Here is a 20,794-nt window from a genome sequence, read left to right on the forward strand (position 1 = left end):
TTTGATGTTGAGATTGTGCTTGCCGCATGGGGGAATGTAATTGACCATAACCAGAAAGAATTGGATCGAGAGATGTATTTCTAATTTGAGCTTTAGTTGATATATTATAGAGACAGAAATTTTGATATGAAGCTTAAGAGATGGGGTTCTTCGTGGTCTTATCCCAAACTTCACTCGCATATTAGTAGAATTCTAAAGAAGTGTATGATTAAATAAAGTGATAAAGCCCTCAAATCTGGGAAACTATCATTCCTTAGACTAGGCCAGTTATCAACTCATCAAGTGCGTGTTTATACATAGTTGAAAGATAAATTTACTTTGTGGACAGATTGGCTTAATTTTATGACGATTCATGTAATATATCACTACCTCCGTCTTTATAAGGGGGCAAAACACTTCACGAATACCAAGACTCTTGCGTCTTGAGTTGCTATTTTTTTGAGTTGGTTAATTGGTTAAATTGTTAGTCAGTTTGTTTCGCTACCAAAATGTAATCATTTTCTCACACATGGCTATTAAAAGCGAATTTTGGCATAATAAAACTAACGCGCGAGTGTCTTTTTATCCCCTTTTATATTCTCGCCCAACACATATCATCACGGCCCAATCAGCCCATTAGATATTCCTTTTGATATTATATATAAGCTTCACTTTTAAAAATAAGTCTGATTTAAAATATAATTTTTATTTTTTAGTTTGTCTGAACATTTTATTTTATTTTTAGTTGACTGAATTTAATATTTTCTTTCTTTAATATTACTCCCATATATTTTTTTCATTATTTTTTTTAATTTATTGTCTCTCATTTGCTCTATTAATGAATAAGAATAAATTTTAGAAAAAATTTACATGTCCAACCTATTTATTATTTTTAATTAATTTTAACTGTTGGTACTAAAAGCTTATATATAAAACCAAAAGGATTATAATTTGGATTTTAAAACTTGAAATCCTTAAGCAATTTAAGCTTTTAGTACAACCTGTTTTTTTAACCTTAAAAGCCTCGCGATGAAAATTTAACCATTGTGCAGCTTTTAAGATTCTTCTCAACGGTTTTTTATCCTCAAAAATATTATGATAAAAATAACAACACAGGCCGGTCATAATCATCAAAACTGGCATACTCAAGTGAATCCAATTACTTGGCAAAAAATAATACAAGTCACAAAACAACACATTAGGACAAATTTAATACTACATTTTAGTGCCCCTACAGGGGCAAATAATACAACAAAGATAATCTAATCTGTACAAAGCCCCAACAATGTTCAAGAGGGGCGGATTTATAATCTCACATATCTAAGACTATCACTATTCACTATGCACAAAGTAAAGGATGTACAGCTTCTTCGCCTGCCTTGCCTCAGTACAAAATGTAAGCAGGAAAAAGGGAACCAGAATTTGTGGATCAACCAGGGAGGCAACCTATAACTCACCAAAGAACGCCAATCTAACGGTTGATACCATACAACATAAGACCCATTTTCCCCCTACTCTCTTTCAGCCCTTGAACCTCCGTTACTAAAATCACGTGGAAGTAGTGGCTATTGGGTCTGCTCTGAGAATATATCGACTGTACCAGCAAAAGAGTCGTCAAACTTGTCGTTCCCAACTTTCTTTGCCTTCTTTGGTCTCTTGGGTTTCTGGACCACTGGATCTGTACCTTGAGTAGCATCATACACCTCATAGTCCATCGGCATTGTATTACTAAACTCATTCATCTTTTGAAAATTCTTTGCCCTTGATGCGGTTTGCTTGTCAGAGGCAGCCTTCCTCTGCAAGTTTACAACACAAATTCACCATAAACTTCCATCCATTTACCTTCACAATGAATAGATGAACTAAATTTACATTAGTCACGTATTGTCCTGCATAGCCAGCAAAACTAGGCTCCACCAAAACGATTGAGCTTTTTCAAAATTTCAAGTCCGTTAGTTCCTAAACGGATATCAAATATGCCAGGTCATAAATAATGACAGCTAAAATATTTAGTCAATAAGACCGCACGGAATTTATTTCTCTTACTATTCCAATTTTAAATTGTGAATAACGGTACTGATTAAACAGCAGTATTGTTTTGAGGCTCAAATATTTGTCCAAAAACCACCAACCAGTCAACATCTCATAAATTATCAGGTTACCTTTTTATTACTGGGCTTTGATCCCTCTGGGTCAAGAGGAATATCATTATCTGGGCCCTGTGCTCCAGAGTCTGTTATATCTTCCAGAGACGCATCACCATCTTCATTTACCCGTATACCCTTCACAGTTTGTTTCCTCTTTTGTTTATCCTTCACCTGGAAGTATATAAAACGAGGGGAATTACAATCAGGACCTCTCAAAATTGGTTTGAGCATCCTTCTTTCGCCTTCCCATACTGGTGATCAACAATTATAAACATTGTGTCAACGTTTTCTAGGGACCACATTCACAACCAACCTGAAGAGGAATTTCTTTGAATTTCTGCTCTAACTGCACATCATCCAGAAGCAAAGATACAACATCCTCAGGAGCTAAAATATCATCAGTAGAACCACCAGTCATGACGAGGTTCTGTACAGTGCTTTTCTGACTTGCTCTAAGAAGAATCTTTTCTTCAACTGTCTCTTTACATATAAGTCTGTAAACAGTGACCTACGAGATTTTAAATGAAATAAAATCAGTTGAAACCAAAATAAACTATGGTAATACTCCAGAAAATCAAAGCTTTTGTGTTCACAGAAAGAGGGGCAAGATCACAGGAAGTGAAACAAAGTGAAAGGAACAACTGTGGCACGTAGGCAGGCAAAGAATGTACAAAGAGAGAGCATTTGCTTGGTGCATCTATTTATTTATTTTGTAAATTTGTAAATGGAGCATGCAGGTTGTTCTTTTCAATAACAGGTTGGATCTAACAAACAGCACCTTTTACTTCCTCTGTAATTAGGGCGAATGATCCAGCGAATTAATTCATTAATCCAGAACCACTGACATGGTTAAAACTTAACAGCCCGCTTGCTGTGAAAATTTACAGAAGAAGAAAAATGGCACATTTCCATCATCATGCACGTTTGGTACGAAGAAATAAACATGGGAAAAATGGCTTCCTTCCATCTTAGGTGGGGACATATTTTCCCATGTGAGAGAAGACCAAATTATCCCCACCCCTTGAAGTGAATCATCAGCTATTCATTAGCTGAAGTCGTTTCTCTTGTAAATAAATAAATGATGAGTACATGGACTAATATTTATAATTGGGAAAGTTATAAGGACCCAATAAAAAGAAAAAAAAATTACAACGAGCTAATTAAAAATAAAGTAAAATTATGAGGTTTAATATTTTCAATATTTAAAATGATAATGTTATATTTCTTTGGGTTTACTTGATTTATTACACATTATTATAGATAGGGGTGTTTTGGGTAATTTGTGTTTTTTTTAAAAAATTTTAATTCACCATTTTCCATTTCCTTCCTCTTCATACCAAACATTCCCGCGGCCACCAAGCAACCGTATTGATTGGTCTCTAACATAAGTGCGACGCTCATTTAATCAATTATGCAATGCACATGATGGAGAGGGAATGAGGAAGCGAAAGCTAACATCTTTTGTTTGACCCAATCGATGAGCTCTATCCATTGCCTGCTGATCCAATGTGGGATTCCAATCATTCTCATAAAAGATTACTGTGTCAGCAGCCGTCAAGTTGATACCCAATCCACCAGCTCTTGTACTAAGTAAGAACACAAAAACATCATTCCTGCAACCATAAAATTACAAATATCATAAGTGTTAAGAGTGCCCATGATTTGATTTCATTCAGAAGTCATCATGTTAGAATATGTTATTTGTCTCAGTCAACTTCCTGAATTATGGACTTCTATTTTGGAGCTGATATGGAGAGATTGATCTCCTAGGCATCTGTTGCCAAATTGGTAGCATCAAATGTGATTTTTCTTGAACAGTCTGTCCTACATTTGGCCTTCACCGTTAATTTTAACTTGGATTTTCTCTTTGTTTTCTATTTTATCCATTCCTCTGTTATGCTTTAACAAGCAACTGCATATAAGTAACGTTTAATAACCTCACTAGGATAGGGTATATCCCTGCAAGATGGCAAGACGTTACCTCTGCTGGAAGTCTCTAACCATGTCTCTGCGGTCCTGAATGGATGACGATCCATCGAGTCTAAAATATCTATATTTTCTATAGTTCATGTAGTCCTGCAAGTCGCATTGAATGGTAGCCAGCATGAAAACTCGAACAAATTTAAACAGTAAGCACCAAGACAAGGACAATACTATGCACCATGCTGCCATATAAGTCGTTCTCAAACTCTGGGGAAGGACTTCCACTTTCAAATCACCGACTTTACTCATTCCCCCTAAAAACACTATATTCAAATTTTTTTTTTTTTTTTTGCTTTAGTTGAAAAGAATTGCAATTCATAGATCTCATCCTATGCTGATTTTACATAACCATTACAATAAAGAACTCATACATGAGAGGCCCACGTGACAAGAACACAAGACTGAAGACTTATATATGTGATAAGAGACAAAAAGTTCAACATTGTAACAAATGCAGTAATACCTCAAGAATATTCAGCATCTTAGTCATCTGAGCAAACAAGAGAACACGGTGATTTTCAGCCCGCAAGCGTTTTAATAATATGTCAAGCGTTTGAAGCTTCCCAGAGTCCTATGTGAAAACTATGCCTTAGAAAATCTCTTCAATAAGAAAGTTGAAGGACAGAGAGGGTGGGGGGGAGAGGGGGTCGCTCAATAAAAAATAAAGAAAATACAGCACTTACAGTGAGCAACTTTGCTGGGTCAAAATTTTGCATGGGGGGAGACGAACCTAAAATTTTGTAGGTTAACTGAAGAGCAGGCTGTGCAACTGGTAGTTCAGAATCAATCTCTTGAATTAAATGATGGGGAGGACCATCTGGCTTTCTAGGTCCATTAAACTCAGATGTACGTGCAAATCCCACAAGCAATCTCTTAACCCATGGGTCATGCAACTCTTCAAGTGTTTTATAAGAGAAGCTTCGGTCTGAGCAGTGGGCAACAATCTGAAAAGAAGAAATGCAGACATCAATTAATGATCATTTTGCAAGATCAAGCCTGAGGATGAGATAGTAAGGAAACATAACATACTGGGGGAGCTCTAGTCCGAGGGATAAATGTGTATGCTGAGTGAATAAGTCTTGCATTCGATATAATCCTATCTTGATATGGGACAACCAATGCCTCAAAAGGGGCATGGCTGGGTCCAGTAGCAAATGTTCTTTGAAAAATTTTTGTCTCAGATTTTGTTGGCACCAATAACATTCGTGTAACAGCCCTCACTTTTCCCCTTTCAAGGGAACTGTATTCAGGATCATTATCTAAAGTCTCCGTTACAAAGTCCACAACTTCATTGATAAATTTCTGCTCCCATCTCACCATAGAAAACAGTACTTGCTCCATAAAAGAACCAGTAGCTGAAAACATCACTTCTTGCGGGGACAAATCCATCAAATGGGTAAAACCAAAAGTTCCACTTTTAATAAACGACGCATTTGATTTATTCCCTTCAGAGAAGATAGATTGAAAAACATTCTCCGGGCTATAAATATTAAAATGTCTTTGAAAAAGTTCTCTGCCAACACCACGAGCAATTGTTGAATTGAGCAATTTAGAACCTGGCATGATTTCTTGATGGACAAGTTTTGGCACCTAGAAAGGAAAAAAAACCAACATTAAAAATGGCATATAGATGTGGGACATGATTCACATTTTATCAGTAATTTGGATATAGAACTATAATTAACATAATGAGAGGAGGGCCCACCTATTTGGCTCACAAATTTAAGTTGTAGAATCAATCTTGAAAATAGTTGACAGATCAGATTCAAAATGTACTTGATCATTCAAAGAGAAGCATAGATCAAGAACAAAATTCCAAAGAAAAAATCACCATTAGAAATTAAAACTAAGTGACGAAGCATTTATCTACTCTCTATCACTTTTCTTCTTCCTACCTCAATTCCCCTTAACCTAAAGCCAACTGCAGTCAAGTTTACAAACAAAACTTTGTTAAGAGATAATACTACACATACAAGCCTCCAAAAGGAAAAAAAAAAAAAAAATCAAGTAACACCACGACAAGGATCTGAATGAATTTTATTTTTTTATGTGAAAAGATTCCTGATTCACAGAATGAACTTGCTCCGCAATAGACATGTAGTGCAAATTTCAGTTGTACACACCATGCAAAGTTATCTAAGGTACCACATATTTTTCATTGGAACTATAACATTTTAATAAGAATGAAATTAATGTCACCGATTCTGAACTTAAACAGACACAAAAATCATTTGAGACTACACAATATAAGCTTAACGGCACCAAACATACTATAATGCTATATTGCTTGTGTTTTAAAATTTAAGGGCAGCGTCAGGCAGAAAAAGGAAAATAAAAGGGGGGAGGGGGATGAAAAAGAAAGAATGATGAGATTGAACTCCTCCGAACAAAAGAAAGGTTTTTATGCCGTACCTTGTATGATATTGGATTGTGAGCCCCAGAAAAGTATACATCCTCCAACTCCCCAAATGGAGGAGGGAGGAGGGAATTTGGAATCTCTGCAAAATTATAGAATGTGGTTCCCTCGCTCCTCTCAAACAACTCTGGATGGTTGCAAACCTGTCATGTTTAAAGCGCATTATTGATGATAGAAAATAGAGGGGGTGGGGGGAACAGAGGAACCTCAGATGCTAAAAACAAAATATCTTGTCTATTACTATACTGATCAATAGAAAATTTATGAAAGAGAACCTCCAATGAATGAACTGTCTACCTTTCTTAGTTGAATAACAATATTCATTAAATTCAGAATTCTCTTATCATTGAGCTGCCCACGATTACTATCAAACAACTCAGCAAGAGATATTTTATTCTTGATTGCTTGATAGAAAGCTTGCTGGCGAGAACTCAACTTGCAGTGCACTGTAACCTCTATTTTCTTAGTCAGTTCGGATATTACATCTTTTTTAACTCGTCGCAGCATGAAGGGCTTTAGAATAGAGTGCTGTCGGGATAAGAAAAAAGAGAAGTCAAAAGGTTAGGGGGTAAAGAGTTAAGAGGAGTACAAGCAAAGAACAGCTCAGACACGAAGAGCAAAGCAATAATTATAAATAACATTCAATAATATAGAAAAAATCTTAGCTGAATTCCTACTTTACCACAACAGTGCAAGGTACAATAATGAATTTCAAACATCAGCATATTAGAGATATCAAACAAGAAATACAAACTTACCAATCTGTTAAGTTGATGTTCATTCAAAGTACCTCCATGTTCTGCATGATTCTCAATTCTAGCATGTGACCATAAAAGACTGTTAGACCACAGTTACACTATGAAAAAAGTCCAACCAACTAAAATGAACAGAAAATACCCTTTTGAAAACCATTCATTAAACTGTTCATGGCTATCGAATAAAGTTGGCATAATGAAGTGCAGAAGAGCCCACAGTTCTGCCATATTATTTTGAATTGGTGTACCAGTCAGCAGCAAGCGATTCCGACAATTAAAACTGAGGAGTGTCTTCCATCTTATACTGTCAGATCACAGATATTGAATTACTTACACATGAGAATATTATTAAAAAGAATTTTAAAGGCGGTAATCACCACACAAACGACATCACAAACAGACAAATTATAAACGTTCAGCAATGCAATCCAAATAAACAACTATCACAGTGTTCTTTCAAGGAAATCTGTTATATAATCATAATAATGACACTCAAAGTTGAGATTAGTTAGTGAAGTTAGTTAATGGATTAGTGGAGTTAGTTAATGCTTAGGCTCATGATTATGAGGGGTTGGGTAGACTGTACTTAGGTTATGAGAATATGGGTTGAAAGGAATGAAACTTCTCTCCTAATTCTCTCGTCTCTCTCTCTGTTTAATATTTCTCTCTCATTCTCCTTCTTTCTCCCTCTTTCTCTCTCATTCCTGCATTTATTCTGTAAAAAAATATTCAACAGAAACAATAATGATACATGCCATTCACTCAAGCACCTCGGATTCAAAATATAATTAGAACCTGTTTGCACTTTTGATTGCCTGGGCTTCATCTAATACCATGTACTGCCATTTCACACGCCGAAAATGCTTCTCATCAGATACTAGTAGCTGGTAGCTTGTAATGAGAATGTGGAATTTCGCTTCCCTGGTAAACAAGAAACAAGTATTAACTATACTCATCTGATAGATAATAGACCAGAAAGATGAAGTATGCGGAATAAGATATATGACAGGGTTCAGAATATTGTGTTAACCAGTTAACCTCACGTCACAACTCCCAAACATAAAAGCCAAGAAGACGCCTATCTATGCAGATGAACAATCCATTGCTACCAAACTAACAAAGCACAAAGAACACAGTCGTCCTCTCTTCCTTCAGGGTGCCACACTCGCCCCAGCATGTAGTAGGGGATGTCAACTACTTATCTTCCTCATCTTCAACAAAGCAAGAACCAGCATTTCGAGAAATTTAGAATAAAACGTTTCATTTTTCTTGCAGCTTGGACAAGGAATTATGGATGCCAAATTCAGCATTCTCCAAGTCGCTCTATTAAAAAATTAAGACAAATTAAAATCCTCTTATCTGAGATTTACTCATGGTCATTTGTGCCATTTCAAAAATTCACCCTCATATAAGATATTAAGTAAAAGATATTTAGTGAAACTGAATGCTAAAGTAAGGCCAAACAACTCTACCTAAAACATTCAGACCAATTAAAATCTTCTTGAAGTTTTCTCAAAATATGTCACCCGTGTCATTTGGAAAATTTGCTTACATATACGATAATAGACAAGAAGACTTTGTGAAGCTGAATGCAGATATAATTCTCCTAACAAGAGACAAAACCTTTGCTTAGTTTATATTTTCTTCCTTTATGAAGCATATCAACTGAGCCTCTAAGGAGCTTATCTTATCACCATAACCGATCTTTCAGTCACTGAACTACAGAAACATCCCACCAATGAGGCAGGCAGCGTAGAAAGGAAATCAAGTAACCATTTTGAATAAATTGTGACTGTACAACGCATGAAATGAAGATTACCTACGATAAAGATCCTTTGGGTTAATACTTTTCCTAAGTACCGTCCGCTCATGAAGCCCACCCCAATAAGGAAGAGCTTTCATTTCAGGGCAGAAGCGCTCAAGTTCTTCATTCCAGTTGTTCAATACTGATGCAGGTGCAACAACCAAAAATGGTCCCCATATATTTTTCTCCTGCATGGGGAAAATTGTTAAATTAAAGTCATCAGAAGGGCCCAAACACAGAAGGTTGACTGGTTACCTCAGCTAAATGGGCTAAAAAAGCCATGGCTTGAATGGTCTTTCCAAGTCCCATTTCATCAGCAAGTATACCATTCAGACCCTGCTCATAACAATTAACTAACCACTGAAGACCTTTTAGTTGATATTCTTTAAGACAGCCTCTAAACATTTCTGGTGTGCGAACTGTTGATGCCACAGGCATGGTTGAGCTGCAACAGGACATCAGACAATTCCCTTAAAACTCAACATTATCGCCTAATATCATAATCAGCAATGCCATCTGGCTAAAAATTTAACACAGAAACAAGCAAATACATATATACATGTCCATATATGTGTGCATGTATTTGTCTGCGTGCCAAACAGTGGGGAGAACAAGAAGAACTCACGGGGTTTGCAAATCAATGTTACTTGCTCCTGCAACTTCCTGTGAAAGTGCATCAGTTTCACCAGCCTGACGCAGCCTCAAGCATTCATCATCAAAAGCACTTGTCAACTTTCTCTGCTTAGAGACAGCTTCTTGAGCAGCTTTCAGAGCTTCCTTCTTCAGTTCAGCCTCTTCAGGATCTTCCTCCTCACAAGGCCTAACATCTGAAGAGCCAGGTTCTGCAGCTTGATCATCTGCTTTTTCATCTACCATAGGTAAAGCATCAGAGGACAGCAAGTTTGACTTGTTCTGCATAAAGTGACTGTATAACTCAGTTTGCTGTATAAGGAAATTCAGCCTTTGCTGCTGCCTCTTTGTTTCTCGAAGCTCCTGTTCCCGCCTCAAAGCTTCTGCAGCTTCTTTCTCCTCCTTTTTCCTCAATTCTGCCTGTAATAAATGAAAACAGAAATTGAAAGCGCATCCAAGTCCAGCTCAATGTACAGCAAAGTTTGCAAAAGCATGACAATCTTCAATTTCAAATTACAATTCCAATTACCCGTTCAGTGGCCACCAAATAAACCATATTTTCAGACATAACACAGCGCAATAACAAATAAACAAAGCCCGATTCTCCTTATCTAAGTCTCAACATCCACCTCACCAAACAGTTCAGGCACCAAATTAAATTCACAACTGTAAAGGGTGCACAACATTACCGATTAAAATACACCAATATTCAGTGTTCACCAGGAAGGAGGATCCTAAGAATTGTAGGTATGATTATTTTCCACTGAACATGCACCATTATCACACATAGGGAAGCTTCTTAAACCAATGTTGTTTTATAGTTTCTGATAACAAGAGCCATTATAATATATTCAGAAAAGAAATGAATAGTACCATCTCCTTATCTGCTCGTTTCCAAAACAGCAAGACATCTCTAGCTAGTTTCCGGGTGCGAATGGATGCACTCTTCATGAATTTAAGTGATCTACTCACTTTCATTCTGACCTGAAAGAGAAGGATATCCATACAGGTTAAATATCAGATCACGGAATATAGAGTTAAAAACTTAATTGATTGAATAGATGAAAGATCTGCAAATGGTAGGAAACAGAGCATGCCTCTCTTTGACAGTTCTCTGAGAACCTCTTGGCATCAACAATTTGCTTTCGATGGAAGCCAGTAAAAAACCTATGATGCTTAGGTATGTCTCTTCTCACAATATTTACCCAGACTTTTCCAATTCTCTCCATTTCCTCCTTCTCAATCATCAAAGGGTCTTTCTTTACCTTTTGCTTCTTAGGTAGGCTTCTTTCAATGATCTGCAGCAGAGAAGACATAAGGATCAACAAAAAAGGGGGAGTAGGAATTGAAAAGAAAGGTCTCCCGTAATATTTTGATACCCATGCATACCTCATACGTGTCACCTTTCTCTAAAACCTTCACATAATAAACCTGCAATACACCTCCCTCAGACAAAATAGATCGTTTAATATTTCCAGCAGCTCCCTCTGGGATGGAAGAATTCAAACCAATGTCGGATACTTTCAGACTAAATTGATGAGGTGAATTAGATGCTGACAGGGCCTTCAATCGTGCCTGAAGTGAATCGTATTGAGGTAAGGTTTCCCCCATGCCTGCTCGGTTTCTAGTCCCACCCCTCTTATCAGAAGCCATCATTGCAGCCAAGGATCCCAAATCCAAGGTACCTTTCAAGTAAAATTCCTCAACTAGGATATCAGAGAAACTTGGAAGGTTCAGCATCGCTGATAACTTATCATAAGTAGGAGGGATCTTGTAGGTAACGCCATCTCCAATATCTAAAGAAGCTGGTTCATAGATGGTTCTGCAAGTAAGAGAAAACGATGGTGATGGTGATGGTGATTGTGATGTTATACAACATTAAGTCATATTTAACATTGCATATTTCAAACTCTCCAACACTATCCAGGCAACAGGGAAGAAAATTAAACCTGTCAGGTCCATATTGCTGTCTGAATTCTGCATCACGGTAGTTTACAGGTTTCTGAGCATTAATATCATTAGGCCACTCAGATGTAGCATCCAGAGCATGTATTCCACCTCGATGCTCATTCACTAACTTCCGCGCTTTCAAACCTATGTTACTTTTAAGAAGTTGAGCACCAGCACGATTTTGGGCAGGACTAGACGAGGTATCTTTATACCTCCTCCTGTATTTTTGAATGTGTTCCCCAAGCATTGATCGATATCGCTCCTCAGTCATGTGTTTTCCACAAAAATTACCCTTGTCTTCGTCGTCACTGTTTTGAGACCACTTCCTCTTCTTCAGCAAATTTACCTCTCTTCCACGCATACTCCCGTTGCTGTGATTTGCGATTGCCCCACCTATTCATGGAAGCATTCCAAAAATATAGGGTAGAAAAATACGGGTGTTAAACCTCTGATTCTCCAAAATTCATCCGCCAGCTATACAGTGGAGAAAACTTGTAGAATAGAACTAGCATTTGCGTGCGTAAAATCCAAGTAGGTAAAGAATCTTCGAAGACCAACAAAAAGAAAAAAGTAATGCCTACCTTGGCTATCTCTGCTCTCATCCTGACTACTATTCCCATAATAATCAAAATCATCATCTTGTTGTGGAAGTTGAAAATTCATCAAAGACTACAAAACAATGCAACAAGAAAGACAAAAAAAAAAATAAAGAGCCGTAATAATATTTCGCGGGAAAATAAGCTTTAGGAAATATAAAAAGCTAATAACAATTTGAAACAATTATGCAAAGCTCTAGTAACCCACCAAAAGCGATAAAATTAAAAAGTATACTAGTTTGGAAACATGATGCAGGAATATAAAACCTCCAGGTCTAAAAAGGCAGTTCAGCAAACACAAGTATAAAACATAATAACTTGGTGCAAAATATGGAAGCCGAGAAAGAATGGGGAAAGCCAGAGAGACAAACCTCGAGATTGAAAAGAGTAGAGTACGAGAGCGAGTCCTTGGTTAACCTTCTGTGATCCATGGGGTTATGACGCGATTACAATGTGAGGGTAACCTAGACCGAAGAAACCCTAACTCTCTGGAAAGTCATGAAGGGAGAGATCGGCAGAAGGAGAAAGAGAAGTTCCTCGGTAGCCCTAAAAGGAGTATGGTGGAAGACAAGGGAAATGGTGTGGTGCGTAGGATAAGGTGGGTAGCAAGGGGAAGAGAAGAGTCGAAGACGCAGGAGGTGCACGTAGCATCAAAGTGTGCTAACGTGCACCGAACGGGTGACATCTTCTTAACGTGCGCCACGAATGGAACTTCTCAATTCTGAGGAGCAGGAATTGGCGCATCCAGTTCAGTATCAACGGTATTAAGCGGTGGCAACTGGAGAGAGACACGTGGAGACGGTCCTCCCTCCTCAAGAGATGCGCCGCGTGAGGGAGAGATTTTTGTTTTTTTCGGCGCCATCCTCAACAAATTCCTTGCTTTTTCGCCCCCAAAAAATTCCTCTCTGGGGCCGGGGTGTTAGAAGCCCAGCAAAAAAGGGCCCAGTGTTAGCTTTAACTAATTACTTGATATATTTTTGGCCAAACTTTGGTTAATGATTGATTGATAATGATATGTTAACATTATTTGTACAAACAGGGCCCATTCTGTGCAAAATTTGATAGAATCCCCGTTAGTGGGGGTTCATAATTTTTTTTTTGTCTGAATAGTTTGATATATTTATTCTGAATTTTGATTTCGTTTAAATACAAATTTTAGCAGGAAAACTGGGGGCCAAAAAAAAAAGTTACATTGAAATAACAATGAAAATAAAGGGATCAATTTTTTTTTTGGGTATTTTCAACACTAGCTTAGGCCTTAGGGAAGGTACAGATCACAGATGGCCTTGCTAAGGAAAGTAGCTTCATGCGGATTTTGTTTTCCCCAGTTGAGCTTTCCGTTCTCTATTTTTAAATTATGCGCTTCACTTGCTACCGAGAATGTGTTCTTGCCAACATCAAATTTCTTTCTTCCCGATTCAAATGGCCAGAAAAGCATGAAAATGGTATGTAATGATCAGAAAATGAGGGAGGAAAATATACTGGATCAAAAGGGCTTAACATTGGGAGGAGGCGAATCATTTGCCGACAAGCTTCCTAAAGCTTATTTTCCCGCGAAATGTACTGGATCAAAAAGGCTTAACAAAAGGAATGTCGTCGAAGGTTGTCGGATCCGGGAGGAGGTTCCACAGCCGGTTAGAGTTTGTTTTGGGCAGGACAAGGGTGCCTTACGCAGATCCGAATGTCATGGACCCGGATTGAGTTTTTGGGCTAGAATTCCTCTTGTTACCCAAAAATACGAGGGGAGAGAGAGATATGCCAAAATCGGTCACATCCCGCCCAACGGCCTTTTTTTTTTTTTTTTTTTGGGTACAAACGAGAGCAAAACGCCCAAAAGAAAGCTAACTCAAAGAGGGATTAACTCCCAAACTATCCTTGTGCACAAGGCCCATTAGATCACCCGGGCTCATATCAAAATAGGAGGTGGTAGCGATCCCTTTTTTTGCCAGAGCATCCGCAACACCGTTGCCCTCTCTTGCAACGTATCTCAGCTCAACTTCCCAATTATATCTCATTAAACTTCTTATCTGCATTACCATGAGACTGCAGTGTAAACTGTTCTTCTCCAAAAGACTTGCTATCACTTCCTTAGCATCAGACTCAACAATAACTTTTTTGAAACCAAAGTCCCATGCTAGATTCAGACCCTTGAAAATGGCCCAAGTTTCAGCTTCCTCGACACTGCAACTACCAATTTGACAGGAAAAACCAACAATCCAATGTCCATTATGATTTCTAATAACACCACCGCATCCAGCTTTACCAGATTTCCGTGCCACTGCACCATCAACATTAACTTTCATCCAACCTTCAGGAGGGGGGCCCCACATATTAGAGTTCTTTGAGCCCTCAGATGCTTCCTTATACTTCCTCAATTCTAGAAAATTAACATAATTCTTCCAGTTACATTCAATCAGAGTAGAGGGGTTCGGAGGTTTCAGAAAATTTTCAACAAAAACTGCTTAATTCCTCCAATTCCATAGCTTCCAAACCGATACTCCCCACAGCAAATCCCACTGTACAATCCCAGCTTTGCTCATATTCTTCTGAAGATTCATTGAGATCCATTCTTTTAAAGGTTTACCATAAAAATCATTCCAAAATTTCGGATCAACAAACACATTCCAAACAGACTTAGCATAAGGACAGTCTCTTACCACATGTAAAATGTCTTCCACCTCGCTAAGACAAAAGTCACAAAGTGGAGAACAAAGAGTCCATTTACTTCTCCATTGATTAGTTGGAAGCCTCCCTTGAAACATTCTCCAAATGAACACCCTAATCCTTTCAGCTCCTTTCCATTTCCAAATAAGATTGAAGGTAGGATGATAGAGAGAGCTTGGGTTCTCTTCTATCAGGAAATAAGCACTCTTGATACTAAAACTCCCCCCCTTCGTAGCTTTCCAAGATAACAAATCCTCCCCTGCTGACTGAAACGGTGGCAAAATACTGGACAGCCTTTGCAGCACTTCACTTTTAACCACTGTTTTCAATTTTTGGAAGTCCCAAGTACCATGCACTGTCCAATCCGCAACCACACTTCCATTTTCTATTGCAGATAGATTCCTTATGCATAAATCTTTGATCCTCTTATTAGGAAATAGCCAAAAGTCATTGAAGAAGCTAATAGACTCCCCGTTCCTTAGATGCCAAAAAGAACCTCTGTCAATGACTTCTTTTTGCTGACATATGAACTTCCAAATGCTTGAATCACCAGGTAGTGCAGTAAGCAAATTCCCTTCGTTATGAAGCATGTACTTCTGACTTAAAATTTCAGCCCATAGACTTTTTTCGCCCGTGATCAATCTCCAGGCTTACTTCGCCCCACAAGCAGAATTAACAGAAGAGAGTTTCTTGAATCCAAGTCCCCCAAAAGACTTTTGTAACGTGATATAATTCCACCCTATAGGGTGGTATCCCAGCTTGTCTTGGTTATGACCCCAAATAAAATTCCTCTGAAGCCTTTCTACCTCCATGCAGATTTTCTTAGGAATTTGGGAAACCTGCATCGGGTATAGAGGAATCGAGCTCACCACAGACTTTGCCAGTGTAATTCGACCAGCTGTAGACAGACAATCAGCTTTCCAACTGGCCAATTTCGTTCTTACACGATCAACAATGTAATGAAATTTATCAGTTGTTTTCCTATTTCTGGAAAGGGGAAACCCAAGATACTTCCCTATTTCCTTAGAAATTTTCATCTGTGAAATCTGAATAATTTTATTCTTTGTAGCACCTACTACTTTAGGCGAAAAATAAAGAGATGATTTACTCTTATTCACACGTTCCCCTGAAGCTTTAGAGAATACCTCAAGAGTCTCCATCATACATAGGGCTTGAGATTCAGTTGCCACTCCAAACAAAAGCAAGTCATCAGCAAACATTAGATGTGAAATTGAAGGACCTTTCCTGGATAAGTGAATTGCCTTCCATTTTCCATTATTAACCGCATCAGAAATCATGTGAGATAATCTATCCATGCACAGCACAAAAAGGAGAGGGGAAATGGGATCACCTTGGCGCAGACCTCTCTTAGGAGTAAAATATTCTGTCTTGGATCCATTCCACAGAACGTTGTAAGTTACTGAAGTGACACAATTCATCACCAGGGAAACAAACTTCCTCTCCAAACCAACATCATATAGGACTTGTCTAAGAAAATCCCAACTAAGCCTGTCATAGGCTTTTTCCAGATCGATTTTCATTGCCATAAGCCCTTTCCTTCCTTTCGCTTTACTCATTACATGTAGAATCTCCTGCCCAATGATTATGTTATCGTGTATATGCCTTCCTTTTATGAAACTAGCTTGAAAAGGGGACACCAAATCATCCATTATAGCCTTCAGTCTGTGAGTAATCACCTTCGTAATACACTTATAGTGTACCGAGCAAAGAGAGATAGGCCTAAAGTGTGTCACAACCTCTGGATTTTCTCTTTTCGGAATAAGGGAGATCAGAGTCTTATTACACTCTTCAATAGATATAACTCCCTGAAATACACCTTTCACAAAGTTACAGACAGAGGGACCAACTATATTCCAGTTGTGATGGTAGAATATTGGAGAAAAACCATCAAAACCAGGTGCTTTATAAGATCCCATAGAGAAAATAGCTTCTTTAATCTCCTCATCTGTAGGTAAACTACTTAGACCCCTTAACACAAAGTCACTGACAGTGGGAAACTTAGTTGTCGTCTGCAAAAACACGTTCCCACCATCCTCAGCTGCATACAGGTTTGTAAAATAACCCACAATCAAACTTTTGAGATCAGCGTCATCTTCTACCCAATCACCATTTTCACCTTTAAGAGCCAAAATTCTATTCCATTTACGTCTCTTATGAGTTTTAAGATGATAATATCGTGTATTTCTATCACCTTTAGTAACCCAATTAGACCTTGCTTTTTGAAACCACTTAATTTCCTCCAACCTCAGGATCTCCTCTAATTCCTGTTGTAGCTGAAGTTCTAGCTGAGATAAGAAATTTGAATACGGATAAGCTTGAGATTGTTGAATACCTCTGAGCCTGGCAAGAATGTCTCTTTTCTTCTTTTCTACAAAGCCAAAAACCTCTTTGTTCCAGACAAGAATAGATTCCTTAAAATCATCCAGACTCTTACTGAGATCCGAATTCTCCTTCCATGAATCCTTAATAAGCCTATTGAAATTTTCGTGTTCCAACCACATAGCTTCAAAACGGAACAGCTTGGTGCCTTTAAAAGCTAAGCCAGCAGCATCTATAAGCAAAGCTAAAGGATTATGATCAGAAAATTTTATTCGAGGACATACCTTCACCAAATAATTACTGAATTCAGACATGAAGAGCGAATTCCCGAGAGCCCTGTCCAGTCTCTCATAAAGCCTCGCACATCCTAACAACTTCGGCCCTTTCCATGTAAATTTAGGTCCTTTGAAACCCAAATCAGAAAGTCTGCAGTCACTGATACGGTCATTGAACCATTGAATTCTATTTTCGTTGTAGTGAGCTCCCCCTACTCGTTCCGAAGCCTCCGCTATATCATTGAAATCCCCATAGACAACCCATGGCTCTGAGATACTACTCGAGAAATTCTTCAAATCTTGCCATAAAGCATTTCTCAAGTTTGAGTGGGGAACTGCATACACAGCAGTAAGTAACAAGCTGCCTCGTCCTGCGAACATACATCGAAGGTGTAAATATTGTCGATTTCGCACCATTACCGAAACCTTTACACAATCACTTCTCCATGCCACCGCTAAACCGCCTAACCGCCCAGAGCTAGGAACTATGGATAAATTATCAAAGCCCAAGGTATACAGGCATCTTAGCTTTGACTCTTCTTCACACTTCGTTTCTGATAAAATACAGATCGAAGGTTTACAACCACTGAAAATGGTCCTTAAATGACTAGAAAGGCCTTTAGCACAAGCCCCTCTAGTATTCCAGTAATATATTGTATCCATAAAAAGATGGCTTATAAATAAAGGACCCAGGCCCAATTAACACTGGTCAACGCTTTGAGTCTCAGGCACCATTGTCCCCACTTGAGAATTCTCAATATTCCCCTCTTCAACTGGGCCTGAATCCGTTGGCCTATTATCCACATCTATAGGACCCCGGTCCAAGTCCAGGTCATCTCCTGGGTCATGAGGAAGGCTAGGAATTGCGGCCATGCATTCCATATGATCCATATGATTCTCACCAATGATCTCGTCAGAATTAACGTTGTTTCCCTTGACATTCCTCAGTGATGAATTGTCCTCCGGAGTATCAAGTGTTAACATCAAAATCTCGTTGGTTCTCTTGTGATTCACAAACATGTCACGAGATCTCTTTTCTCTTTTCCCCCTCTCCTCTCTTTCCATCACTCGATCAGCAAGAGCAGCTGGGACCACTGGTACTGCAAGTTCGTTCCGCCTATTTTGCTTTTTGCTCGCCACAGCCTTTTTCCTCCGCTCCATTCGTACATTAGTGGCTCTCGCATTTCCAACATGTACGTTCTCCAGACTCGCCGTAGCAGGTATGACATTTCCTTCTATTTCTTTTGTTAAATCAAAAAGTTCCTTATTTTCCACGTCACCTAAAACATCGAACCGTGTCCCTGATTCTGCTTGCCGGAGAATAGTCTCCGTTCTGTCTTTTGTTTTCCTCTGCCGGCGCGGCTTTTGTACCACTCGCCAAGTTTCCTGATCAACTCTCCTATTTGCTTCAGATTCCATTCCCGACTTCGGCTTCTCCATGTGCCTACCACTCTGGTCTTGACCATTCTGCTCTGTACCCGGTTTTTTTGACGAGCATGTCTCACTACGATGCCCATAAATCCCACAATTCAAACATAGGGAATGCAGCCCTTCATACTCCAAATAATAATTCTCACCATCAAGGGAAAACCCAGACATAAGTTGTTTTCCTAAGTCCACCAAAACACAGATTCTAGCATAATGTCCTCTAAGCTGGGAAGAAGTATTGACATCAACTTTTAATGTCTCCCCAATCCTGTTGCCAATAATCTGTAGAGCCTCCTCATCATAATACTCTAGAGACACTCTTGGTAGCCGCACCCAGACAGCAACTTTGTCTATAGTTGCTTTTGCAGGATTGAATTTAGGTTCCCATGGCCTAACAGTCAGATAATGATCATATATCATCCAGGGACCCCCTGTTAAAGCATTGAAATAGTCTTGTTTATTTGACAACTTCACCACAAAATAGCCATACCCAATATTAATCAACCGTATCACTCCTTTCTTCGCCCATAGAGTTTGCAGGCGAGCTTCCAGGGCTTTATATCCAATAACTCTATCCAGCAGCTTCACTATTACCGTTTTCTTCCAAGCCCTGTATAACTTTTTCTTCATTTTTCCAGAGAAATGAAAAGTAGGGAAGTTTCTATTAGGGTCTTCCCTTATTCGAACCAACGGCTCTTTTTTCTCCGTTTCTGTATCAGTATAAGATTTCTCAGACATGCTATCGTCATCCAGTTCATCATTTTTATCAGATTCATCGTCCGAATGGTCTTCTTGCTGATCAACACCTTTCAATGTTTCTGCAAAAGTCAGCCCAGCCCAACGGCCTTTGTCTCTGTTATCTTATGTTATGTCCACCGTCCAGTTTAAGATTTCCTCGGCTTCGACGCCTTATCCCTTACCCTCGGCTGCTTCTCACAGGCCCATTCTCTTGTACTGGATTTGGGCTCACAATGGGATCATGATTCGGGAGTTTTTTTATTTAAAAACTATACGATATTGTGTGTATATATAAAATCAGGCAGTGTGCTAGTACCAAGGTAAAAAAAAAAACTGTGTCAAACCAAAATTCAAAATCCTGCTAAAAAGAATGTCCACGTTTCAGGTATACCAAACAAGATTATCTTTAAATAGAAGAATACATGTGCTTAGGCGGAAAAAAAGGCTCTGTGTGAGTGCAAATAAACGGGTCTATTCAACTCTGCACAAATTACCCAACTCATGTTACTGATGACGATGTCAGCAGTTATGCGAAACCATGGTACTACTTCATCCCGACCCATAATACGACACTTATTGGAGTTACAGTCTCACCCACAACAAACACCCACCACTTCATACGTGTAATTACTTGAAGTGGCGTATTGCCTCCTCCTAATTATAAAAAAGGATAATTAATCTCCAGATCCTTATAGTTTCATCTGATTTTTAATTAGGTCCTTATAAAAATTTTTCTTTTTATTAAATCCTTTTACTTTCGTGTGTTTTTAATTAGGTCCTTTTATTTTTTTTCTTTTTATCAGGTTCTTATAGTTTTACTTATTTTTTAATTAGGTGCTTTGTAGTTTTTGAAAAATTATTTATTAACTTTATTCTTTAAAATTAATTTCATTTTTAAATTAATAATTATATAATTGGACAAAATAATTAATACAATCATTTAGTAATTAATAAATAATCAGAATAATAATTATACTTAAATATAAATTATTTATAATCATATTTTAATTTTAGATAAATTTATTATTATAATTTGAATTTTATAATTATAAAAATTTGAATTGAAAATAAATAATATATTTGTTTAAC

General features: G+C 38.2%; 1 protein-coding gene across 3 annotated transcripts; it reads right to left on the bottom strand.

The window, feature by feature from the left end:
* Nucleotides 1-1,103: 1,103 nt before the first annotated feature.
* Nucleotides 1,104-12,986, bottom strand: LOC114745552 (chromatin-remodeling ATPase INO80-like). 3 transcript variants are annotated; one of them, XM_028933712.1, is made up of 22 exons: nt 12,632-12,983; nt 12,246-12,333; nt 11,664-12,057; nt 11,104-11,536; nt 10,812-11,012; nt 10,588-10,698; nt 9,710-10,134; nt 9,340-9,529; nt 9,100-9,272; nt 8,076-8,201; nt 7,423-7,584; nt 7,284-7,341; nt 6,823-7,053; nt 6,522-6,668; nt 5,139-5,699; nt 4,793-5,053; nt 4,573-4,680; nt 4,108-4,202; nt 3,583-3,739; nt 2,440-2,634; nt 2,142-2,297; nt 1,104-1,775 (listed from the first exon to the last, which is right to left on the bottom strand). In XM_028933712.1, the coding sequence occupies exons 1-22, from the start codon at nt 12,689-12,691 to the stop codon at nt 1,545-1,547; spliced, it is 4,563 nt and encodes a 1,520-aa protein (XP_028789545.1). In that variant the 5' UTR covers nt 12,692-12,983; the 3' UTR covers nt 1,104-1,544. The 3 variants fall into 3 exon arrangements, with proteins under 3 accessions (XP_028789545.1, XP_028789546.1, XP_028789547.1); XM_028933713.1 differs by lacking the exon at nt 12,246-12,333; XM_028933714.1 differs by lacking the exons at nt 1,104-1,775; nt 2,142-2,297; nt 2,440-2,634; nt 3,583-3,739; nt 4,108-4,202 and adding an exon at nt 4,209-4,363 and having other exon boundaries at nt 12,632-12,986.
* Between the last annotated feature and the right edge of the window lie 7,808 nt (nt 12,987-20,794).

Source organism: Neltuma alba, unplaced genomic scaffold (assembly GCF_004799145.2).
Source record: "Neltuma alba isolate B1F8T4 unplaced genomic scaffold, ASM479914v2 tig00004709_pilon, whole genome shotgun sequence".
Classification (NCBI taxonomy): domain Eukaryota; kingdom Viridiplantae; phylum Streptophyta; class Magnoliopsida; order Fabales; family Fabaceae; genus Neltuma; species Neltuma alba.